This window comes from Petromyzon marinus, chromosome 21 (assembly GCF_048934315.1).
Source record: "Petromyzon marinus isolate PM22_M1 ecotype Great Lakes invasive population chromosome 21, UKy_Petmar_22M1.pri1.0, whole genome shotgun sequence".
NCBI lineage: Eukaryota > Metazoa > Chordata > Hyperoartia > Petromyzontiformes > Petromyzontidae > Petromyzon > Petromyzon marinus.
The window spans coordinates 6,337,254-6,348,170 of record NC_133687.1 but is presented as its reverse complement, the minus strand read 5'-3'; the positions used below and the strand labels follow the sequence as shown (position 1 = coordinate 6,348,170).

Here is a 10,917-nt window from a genome sequence, read left to right as displayed (position 1 = left end):
TTACAATTTACACCAACAACCTTCATTGAACATTATAAATCAATTATAATTTATTATAAAAAACAATTGGATATATTTTAACGGTGAAAATCTCGTATTTTAAACATAATTGTGGTTAGTTATAATGTTATTGTGCGCGCCGCATGACGTCAGGTAAACGTCGTCTTCCCCTCGCCACGTGAGCCAGGACGTCGTAAATCTTTTGTTGAAAAAATAAACATTGGCTTTATTTGATAATTAAAAAGTATCTACAAAACTAAATACCAATTATATGTTAACCGCGTACGAGTTACGAAAAGATCGAGAGAAAAAAAAACATGTTTATAAAAAAAAATGAATACACGTTTCACCATCTGTAGTGACGTCATTGGGCATCTGTTGCCCCTGGATACATCCGTTTTACATTTCGTAGTGCGCATGGGCGCGCGGCAAGGAGCACGTGACCAGCAACGTGTGAGACTCCCCCACCCCCACCCCTGGGTGGCTCGACCAATCAGCTTCGTGCTGGCGCCTATACGGACTGGGAAAAGCAAGCGGACGGTAAGGAATGAATGATCAGCGTCAACGGCACCCAAAATAGAGGTTTTTTTTTTTTGGGGGGGGGGGGGGGTTAGATCGCGTAAATATATAAATGTGTCGTTAAAACCCTCCACGAATTGGCACGTTCTGTTTACGTGACAACCCTTACTAGTTGGCCGTGTCGGTGTGGTGGGCGGGTTTTAACGACACATTTAAGCGATCTAACCCACACACAAAAAACCCCCACCTCTTATCATGGATGGATGATATTGGTCGCGAAAGCCTACGGCGTTAAAGCGTCAACGTCGTTAGTAATTTGCGCTGTTATCGTTAAACGGAGCCACCCTTCTTCGTTAAGCGTCAGCCAAATCCGCCGGCGCGTGGACGCACAGCGTGGAGTGTAAAGTTGGAAGGGGGGTCAGAGGCCCCCCCCCCCCGTGTAACCAGGCTGGGGTGCTTTTGTTTTTAATCTTTCACGAAGCTCTCTAATGGCTCAGACCCCCCCCCCCTCCCGAACCCGCATCCACTGCACAATTCACGGCGGAAGCAGAAGCAGCGGGTGCCTGTGGGACCGTCCATAAATGACGTCACGCGATTTTTGACCCCCCCCCAACTCCGTCACAAAAAGTCAGACCCCCCCTGAAATATGACGTCACAAAGCTCTGCCCCTCCCCCCCCAAAATAATACAAAACATGCTTCAAATCGCTTTAAACTATCGTCATTGTAGTGCGTATTTAATGTGGCGCTGCACTCTGATGTTGTCGGAGAAAACATTAAAAAGTCTATTTAATTAAGTAAATTTCTTGCTGTGGTTTTCACACCTGATGATGATTGCTTGTGTTGCAGTCGAAATGTCGTGAGAATTGCCCGATGATGCTGGATGTAATTACCAGCGAAACGTCGTACTCAAACTGTAAATGTTGTGGATTCACTCTTCAACACACCGGTGGGCTAAAGTAGTGAACTATTTGTCTTTTGTCAACGTGACACTTTTTTTGCTGATTGGCCGTGTCGGGTGGTGGAGGGTTACGACACATTTATAAATAACGCGATCTAACCCAAACAACCTTTATTATGGAGAATTGTATTGTTTTATATTTTTATTATTTTATTGTTTCCCTTCTACGTGGTGACTTTACCGAAAGAACAAAGAATATAAATAGAACGTGTTGTCTATATTAATTTAAAGTTGCGCATTTTGATGTGACGTCACATTTCTCAACACCCCCCCATCCCCCATCGTCACACATCATCACAAATGTCTGACCCCACAACCCCCCCCACCCCCCCCTAGGTGCGTGACGTCATTTATGGACGGCCCTCTGATGCACAAATGGGAAATGTAAAACTCTCCAGAAGTAGTGTGCGACTGTGGAATACCCAGAACGGACCGTGACAAACGTGCCACACAAATGCCAAGTATAGGAGGCATCTTTTGATTTAAAGCTTTCGTGACTGCAGTAATTCATATTCTTAGTTTTTTCGGTAAAGTCATTGTTTTATATATATTTTGTTATTTTGTTGTTTCTCTTCAACGTGACTTTACCGAAAAAACTAAGAATATAGGAGGCATCGTCGCAGCGATAATACCTCGGCTGCTTCTTCTGACTTGGGCCACCTTCAATGTGAAGTTGTAGAGTTGTTTTCAAGTTGTAGAGTTGTTTTTCATACTTGGATACTGGCAACAACAACAACAAAAAGGTCCCATTTTGTAGAGTTGTTGCTCTGCATATACATTAAACCGAAAGAAAGGGTGGTCCAGATGTCTTGTGACTCCCCCCCCCCCCCCACACAATGAATTGACCCCTAAAAAAATTCTGAGCACATTCATTACTGTGCGTTTAAGTATCCAACTCTTTTCCACTTTATCTGGTGCTGTGAAGAGCTATGAAGGACAATTGCTCGAAACGTCGTCTGCTTAATGTTTTCGTTTAAGGCCACCGTGTTGTGCACGAATATTGAGCTGTGTTACGAGTGTAGGTGTGTCTGTATGTGTCCACCCCCAGTCTGTAGTGTTGCAGTAAGCTAACTGCGCTACACTGCGAACCTGGTGACCCGCGTTCGATTCGCGCTCACGGCCAACACCAATGGCCATTATCTGATCCGGTTCTGGGCCTGTCTTAGGTCGACTCAGCCTCAAATGAGTACATGGTGCAGTGTGTAAAAACAGCCACTGGGGACACAAAGATGTTTTCTCGTTCATGAACTATGAACAAAGGCGGTCGGGCATGGTGCTGGCCACCCACTCCCTCGTGTACCGTGCCAGCCTTGAAAGGTGCTCGCTTACAGCACTTTCGCCAACGTTCTGTTATGGCTCTCTATATACGGGGGATTTTGAAGAAAAATAATGTCTCTGCCCTCCCCACCCCGTCACAGCCCATGCCCCCCCACGTGCCGCTGCGCTGTGGGGTGCGGCTGAGCCCCCCCGCGCTCGTTCTCGACTACGCGGAGCACGACTCGGGCCGCGTGCGTCGCAGAATCGTCCCGCTCCGCGCGTTCTCCGCATTCTCCGGTGAGAGTACAAAAAAAAAACCACAACACCCCCCCCCCACCCTCCCTCCTCATTCGACATCGCACCTCGTCCTGGCTTTGACACTCCTCCCCCTCCTCCTCGAAGGCGACGGTGGTCACAATTGGCAAGCGCATCGGAAAGCACAACAACAACGGGCCGATGCGCACATCTTCTTCACGAGTGGAGTCATCTGCAGAATGACGAGCGTCGGGGGGCTGGGGGTGCCTTGCCCTGCCCCCCCCCCCCACCTCGGTTGGAACCGCCTTGAACACCACCGTGTGAGATATGTTGTCAACAACAGTGTTAAAGAACAAACTTCGCGGAGATGGAGCGTCCCTACAGCGCTGAATGTTCGAGACCGTGAGCAGTAAAGATTGTGATTATGGGCCGTCCATAAATGACGTCACGCGATTTTGGACGATTTTTGACCCCCCCCCTCCCGCCTTCGTCACACGGCGTCACAAAAAGTCAGACCCCCTTCTCAAATATGACGTCACAAAGCTCTGCCCCCCCCCCCCCCAAAAAAAATCTAAAACATGCTTCAAATCGCTTTCAACTATTGTCATCGTAGTGCGTATTTAATGTGGCGCTGCACTCTGTTGTAGGAGAAAACATCAAAAAGTCTATTTAATTAAGTAGAATGTGTTGTCTATATTTATTTAAAGTTGCGCATTTTGATGTGACGTCACATTTCTAAACCCCCCCCCTTCTCACACATCGTCACAATTGTCTGACCCCCGCCCCCTGGTGCGTGATGTCATTTATGGACGGCCCCCCTAGGCAAGAGGAGCCACGATATATAATAGCCTCTAGGGGTGCGACCCAGCGAGACAACGCAAATATTGGGGCTCCACCTCATCGATTGCCCCACCCCCCGAGCTGATAATGTAGTTACCACACTGGGAATCATACACGGAAAATTAAAGGCACAAAGCCAGAGTAGTACGATTGTGACCCAGCAGGCCAAACCGTTCGAACATATATTAAACCACTGTAGTCAGAGCTCCTTCAACGGAGGCGTAGCCAGACGAGACAACCCTCTAATGAAGCCGTCTCGTGGCGAGCAGACCTCGCATTTGGCATTTCGCTGCGCAACATATTGCCTGTACGCAAGAGTAGAATACGTTGAGGATTATGAGCGAGTCAACAATACTTCCTGTAAATGATGGAGAAAATCCACGACAACAGGAGCGTGCATGCAGGTCGAGAAGCAAGCGCATTTAGCTGCTCGCCTAAGACTCCAGCCTCAACAGCTGATCATGTGACTGTCAAGGGTTTTGCGTATAGTGTTGTTGCAACGTTCTGACCTGCCCCTACTGGATATTTGAAAAATATCTTAAAAGCTTATCGGATTCCTCCAGTATAAATATTCTGATTCTGAAGGGTCGAGAGCATTGCACGTGCAACACCACATCACAAGCAAGAAGTCCCTGGGTTCGATTCCCGACTCAAGCGCCTTCCTCCGTGGAGTTTGTATGTCCTCCTGTCCTGCATGGGTTTTTTCCCGTGTTCTGAGGTTTCCTCCCATCAGAAAAAAAATTGCAGCGTTATCTATCATTGGCCAAATATCCCAATGCTGACAAAGTACCTGAAAATGACTCAATTGGAATTGCACATTGAGGCTGTCCTTGGTAAACAAACGGAATGATAGCGAGTTGTTAAGATGCTGATGTTGTGTGTGTGCGAGCTAGATGTCCCTCAAACCGTGGAGAGACTCGGGCAAAGTGAGCGACATGGAGAGTTGATCCGACAGCTGTCCACCACTCAACTCACTCGCCTGCTGCTGAGAATACGGGTGAGCACACACCTACACACACTCAGCGATCCGATGCGCATTCCAGACGTTGCAGTTCGCCCAGAGTTTGTCGCCAGTGTTCCTTTCGCGTCGGATCCCGAGCTGCCGAGAATCTCCAGATCGGCTCGCATGGACGGGATTCACACACCGTCACCGCGTGGCCGGCAGGAGTCGCTGGGCGGGTGCGGCGAGGACCTCAACGGCGTGAGCGACGCGGCGCTGGTGCTGAGCAAGCGCGAGATGGACCGCGGCTTTGAGCGGCGTCGCCTGAAGCCCGGCGACGCAGGCTACGAGTACGACGTGTCGCGCGACTTCATGCCGCTTGCACCCAGCGAGTGGGACAGCGACTGAGCCGTTGCCAGTGTCCCACCACCCCCCCTCCCCGCACGGTTCTATCGAGCATCGGCAGATTTATCTTGCGAATGCGTTTCGTAATGACTGTATCTGCGGTGGGGAGATGTTAACTACCTCGCCTGGTATGCAGGAGGTCGTGGGTTCTATCCCGACCCCGACGCCTGCTGCTGTGTATTTGGAGTTTGCGTGTCTCTCACCGTGGTCACGTGAATTTTTTCTCTGGGTCCTCCGGTTTTTCCCCTCCACATTTAGAATCATGCATTTAAGAGTATTTGGCTGCCATAAATTTCTACATAAGCCACTTCATTGGGCTATAATTTGTGGCTAGGTCGCTTCTGAAAGAGAGCTAAATAGCTCAGTTTAGTTTTAGTAACCGTGCAGGACAGGAGAACAGACAAACTCCACGCAGGAACTCCTTGCCGCGAGGCGCGAGGGCTACCACTGCTCCGCGCTGCACATGCAATGGCTCTCAACCCTTGGCAGTCACATGATTTGGCTGTCGAGGCCGGTGGCCTCGGCGAGCAATGCGTGCTGCTAAATCCACCTGTTTGGGGGTGCGGTGCCTCTCGCTCTCCGATGTGTTTTCAGGTTGCACCGAGTGTTTCTGCAACAAATCCAGTTGTGTCGGGGGGAAAAAAAATGTTGAAAAGTAACTACTGATTACAGTGGTACCTCGGAGATCAAACTTAATTCGTTCCAAAACCGTGTTCGAACACCGAATCAATTTTCCCCATAAGAATGAATGGAAATAGTATTAATTGGTTCCCCATTCCAAAGATGCTATTATGGGCCATTTTTACACAAAGTTTACAATATTAAAATACAGTACAGTACATAAAAGCGTACAAAAACAGTTATAATTAATAGAATAAATGAACATTGAACGTCACTTTACCTGTAGTAAGGAGAGTGGATGGCTTGAGTGGAAGGTGGTGAGGAAAAAGTTAACGGAACGATGATTTTGGCGGGTCTGCACTGGGCGAGAGCCACGCGTGAACTGGGTCATTCGCCTTTGTCTCGGTCGCCCTGGTTACGCGTCTCGGTCGCCCTGGTTACGCATCTCGGTCGCCCTGGATACGCGTCTCGGTCGCCCTGGTTACGCGTCTCGGTCGCCCTGGATACGCGTCTCGGCCCACGCAGCTTCTTTCAAGTTGTTCGACCTCCGAATTTTTGTTCGATGTCCGGGGCAAAAAAAATGGTCGAAAATTGTGTTGGGTCACCGAATTGTTCGAGTTCTGGGGCGTTCGATCTCCGAATTTCTACCGTATTGGCAATGTTGTTGGATCCTGTGCTAATCTGTCGGAAGTTGCATCAAGTTTACATCAGTTATAATACACAAAATTAAAAACATATAGTTTAAACAGGCGTTTTCTGAGGTGCAGCCAGTCTCTCAGGTTGTGTTGTTGACGAGGTCGATTCCAAACCAGGGTCTCATTTTTGTTGCTCCGCAACCTGAAAGTAGACACGGCAGCATCCACTGATGCTGTAGCACCTTCCTCCTTGATGTGTCTGCCAAGTGCCCGGTGTTTGGCCCAATCTCCCTCGATCTCGTCTGATCATAAACTTTTCTCTATGTGACCGTAAGTTCCCCCCCCCCACACATCCTTCCACTTCATTCAAGTCGAGCAGCATTTGTCTGTTCCTGCCTCTTGGCCAACTTCCCAACTTCCTTCCCGAGCCTCCGTCATCAGGCGTCCACTTTGCAAAAATGTGCCCAAACCACCTCGCTTGCCTGGTCTAGATGTTCTCAAGAGGCTTCTCTCTCAGTCAGGTCTCAAACTCCCTCACTTCTATTTCTATTATTTTCTCCATGTGGTGGCACACAATCCCCACATCTTAGATGTTTCAGTCTCTTAGCGTCTGCCTTTTTCAAGGGTCCACGTTTCTGAGCATATTACACTATGCGCCTTACCAGTCTTCACGAGTTTTTTCTTCAACCCCGTCCTTGTATTTCAGTTGCGCTACTAACCACGTTTTAGTTGTGCAATTCGTGTAGGTTATGTGACAAATGGGGGGGGGGGGCGGGGGGGGTTAACAGCCTCAAGAGCTCTAGAGGCTGTCTAACGGGCTGTCAACATTTTGGCAGGAGTTGGGCGTCAGGGTGGGACAATGGGAACACTTGCACATCGCTGCATGAAGGGCCTGCGTTTGATTCCCGACTCGGGTGCCTTTCCGCGTGGAGTTGGTATGTTATCCCTCTGTTGTGCATGGGTTTCCTCTGGGTTTGTGGGTTCCTCCCACAGCTAAAAAATATATATACTGTGTAAATGGTATTGACCAAACATCTCAATGCTGAAAGGTTAACTGCAACATTCAAGTTGTGATTACACACAGCAAAATGGCACCCGACTGTGAACACAGGGCAGGACTCTTAAAGACAGCCTGAAGAACTCTGCGAGGCTTTCTTGAGTAAATAAAAGAATAACAAAATGAGCTCCAGGCTGTTTTTTGTGTTTCGGGTCCAATGAAGGAGGACGTGTGTAGCTGCATTCTCTAGATTACTCCGATAAACAAAAATCACCCCAGACCTGTTCCCATTATCAATAAAAAAATATTACACAAAAATCTGTGTCGACACAGGCATGCTGCTAACCTGATTAAAAGACGAACTCCCAACTTTTTCTTTAAAATACAGGGTGAAAAGTGACTTATGATCCAGAGAATACAGTAACTGTGAAGTTCAATAAAATAAAACCTAAATGTTTACTTTGATACCACTTTTTATCCGGAGCGTCCACATACAGTTTCATCGGCAAGTAGTACAAACTTAACTCAAAACAGCTGTACATGGTTTGATAAATCACATCGTGCTATTAGTTTTAAGTATTGTGACAGGGTTGCCAAGCATATATGGAAATATATTTTTTGGATTCTACAACTGCTTGTATAACGGATCAACTCAACTTTTTATTTTACCAGGTAAGGCCCACTGAGCTATGTAGCTCTTTTTCACAAGCAACCTGGCCACAAATGGTAGCTCAACGAATTGGCTCTTAAGGTTGAAATTTATAGCAGCCAAATACTCTAAATGCACGTTGGTTCTAAATGTAGAGGGGAAAAACAGGAGAACCCGGAGAAAAATCCACATTTTCAATTGATCAGCCACATGACAACCAGTTAACTCGGCAGATAACAGATTTGTTAATTACCTAGATTAAAATCATTTATGCAGAACACGTGTTTTTATTAATTCCATTCAATATAATAGCCGATAGACAACCCGAAGTTGATCCGATATACCATTAGCGTGTGCTGAATCTAGCCGAGCGTGTGAGCGTGCATGCGTGGCCAACAAAACGTGTGCGTACGCATCGACATGGGAGTCTTTATTTTTTCCAGCGTCTTTATTAACTTGGGGAGGGGGCGGGCAAAAAAAACAATGCGCGTTTCAACAGCACAACACGGAAAAGGGGGGGGGGGATGGGGTGGGGTGTGGGGGTAGTTGGGGGGGGAACGAAAACGTAAAGAGTAAGAAAAGAACAAACTCCACCGGCGGACACGGTTGCCGGCACGGTGCAATGCGCGTGACTCTGCGGGCGTTTTGCACCACGAAATCCCCCCCCCCCCCTCGTTGGCGCCTCACACAATTAGCAATCGGCCGATTGTTTTTTTTCAGCTACTCGCCGACCCGCAATAAACCGCGCGTACGTGGCTCTCGCAGAGCGCGCGCGTGCGCGCACCTCGATAGTAAACAGTGAGAAGGAGTTGGGTGAATTATATCCATTCATTCGTTCCATTGTTCATGCATCAGTTCAGTCATCGGTAAATTCCGCCTTTTGCTCGACGCGCGACTACATTTTTGTTGGTCAACCTCCCGAGTTTAGTTGGGCCAGCCTCTATAAACTTAAATGGGAACGCACCGTGAGATAGCCATAACGAAACACCACACCCCTTGGGTTAACTGAAGGTGCTGCGGGGTCACTGCGTGTATACTCACCACACAGCGGGAGGGTGTCCTGCTTGACCCACACGCTTAAGATTAATAACATCGGCAACGTCGTCACCATTGTCGCCGCCATGTGAAATTCAAGTAAAAAAATGTCAGGCGTACACGGTATCAATTTTCCACTGTGAGGGTGCGATTAACAAATAACGATTGTTAATATTACTTTTATTTTCCTTTTAAAAGACGACTGCATGGGGACTTTGCTACGTTTATGATTTTTTTTTCTTTAAACTCCGTGCGTACGTACGTGCGTGCATACGTGCGTGCATGCGTGCGTTGAGTGACGTGTTCACACACTTAACAAGGAGGAGCGCCTTGCCCTGACCTGGCGATTTTGAGCCAGATCGACGAGGGCCCATCTTTTGTGGTGAACGTGAGACCGAGTGATAGAAGCTGCCGATCAGGAAATTGATCCTGCAGCCAGGCAACTTACTAAATAACTAACCAGCCAACCAGCAATACTATTGCACTAACCAACAGCTAACCAGCCAGATAGCTAACCAAACAGCTAACTAATCAACGAGTTAACCAACCAGTAATACAGCCACACAACTTAATCCAGCTAACCAATTGACTAAGGTAACTGACCAGTCCACCAGCCACACGACCAACCAGCTCACTCAGCAGACAGACAACCAATTGGTTAATCAACCAGATTACTGACAAAACCAACTTAATCAAACAACAGATGTATCAGAGCCAGACGGCTCGCAATCCAGATAACAACCAACCTGCTTACCAGTCGGTTCAACTAGCTAAACGAACTGGCAAGTTACCAGACAACCAATTCACCTGGCCAATCCATCTAAGAACCAATTACCCTCGGTAGCTATCCAAGCAAATCAGCAGCCAGCTAAACAACCGGACAATTTCCCAAGCAGAAAACCATACAACCATCCGGTCGACCAGACAACTACCCCCTGCAGCTGTTTCAAGAGCTATCCATCTAGCTAGCCAACCAGCCAGTTCACAAGCCAGCCAGCCAACCAGCCAGTCAATATAACAAGCCAGCCAGTCAGCCAAGCCGTTAGCCAGCAAAACCAACCATCGGCTAAATGACCTGCCTAGAGGCAGTTTTGTCTTTCTGGCAGTTTTCCTGTCTGGGAAGCAGCTTTGTCTGCCCGCCCGTGTGCCCGTGTGCCTGACAGACCGACCACATGTGCGTGAGGGAGGGGAGGCTCTCGCTTCGCTACTGGGTTTACGCGGCCGTGGCGCGGCGCACGGCGCTGCCACGGACGGGCGCGGACGACTCTTACCGTCGCGTACCGAACGGATGCCACTGCTGGCGCGGAGGGCGTGGAGAGAAACTCCAGTGAGATGGGAGAATCCCAAGCGAGAGGGCTGTGTGGAGGCACTGGAGCACTGTTTCGAGTAGGACCAGCTGTAATTGGCTATTATTAATCATTGGCTCACGTGGTTAGGGGAGGATCAGGGCGATGCTCCGCTTGGCCAGTGAGGGTTAAGGATAGTTTCAGGGCGAGGGATTTCGTTGACTGGTGTGGTTAGGGCTTCGATTTGATTATGGTTGGAATTAACCCTAATCGGGTTATGGCCAGGCTCTGCTTGAAAGCAGTGAGGCTCCTCCCCTAAGAGTGCCCAATCGCTGCCCTTTTCACTTGTCGATTCCCCCCCCTCCAACTCAAGGAGTTTACACAGCTCCCCATACTGCCTTAAAATCTCCTACGCCGTCGTAATCTGGTGCCAAAAGGCACGGTTGGTGGATCGCGCACAATCATCAATATGTGCACGAGACCCCCCAACCTACGGGGGGCAGGAGGGGGGCGGGGGGC

The 10,917-nt window shown here is 48.6% G+C and overlaps 1 protein-coding gene across 1 annotated transcript; it reads left to right on the top strand.

Annotated features, from left to right (window-relative positions):
• The first annotated feature begins 16 nt into the window (after positions 1-16).
• On the top strand, positions 17-7,887 carry CEP19 (centrosomal protein 19). Its single transcript, XM_032958091.2, has 4 exons — positions 17-540; positions 2,897-3,032; positions 4,724-4,827; positions 4,996-7,887. Exons 1-4 carry the CDS (start codon positions 334-336, stop codon positions 5,176-5,178), a joined length of 630 nt encoding a protein of 209 aa, XP_032813982.1. The 5' UTR covers positions 17-333; the 3' UTR covers positions 5,179-7,887.
• The last annotated feature ends 3,030 nt before the right edge of the window (positions 7,888-10,917 follow it).

Bases quoted from the DNA above. Each gene is read 5' to 3' on its own strand.
- CEP19 (XM_032958091.2), top strand. From the start codon at position 334: ATGAATACACGTTTCACCATCTGTAGTGACGTCATTGGGCATCTGTTG. The intron at 541-2,896 runs GTAAGGAATGAA...ACCCCGTCACAG, and splicing joins CTGGGAAAAGCAAGCGGACG to CCCATGCCCCCCCACGTGCC. The intron at 3,033-4,723 runs GTGAGAGTACAA...TGTGCGAGCTAG, and splicing joins CGCGTTCTCCGCATTCTCCG to ATGTCCCTCAAACCGTGGAG.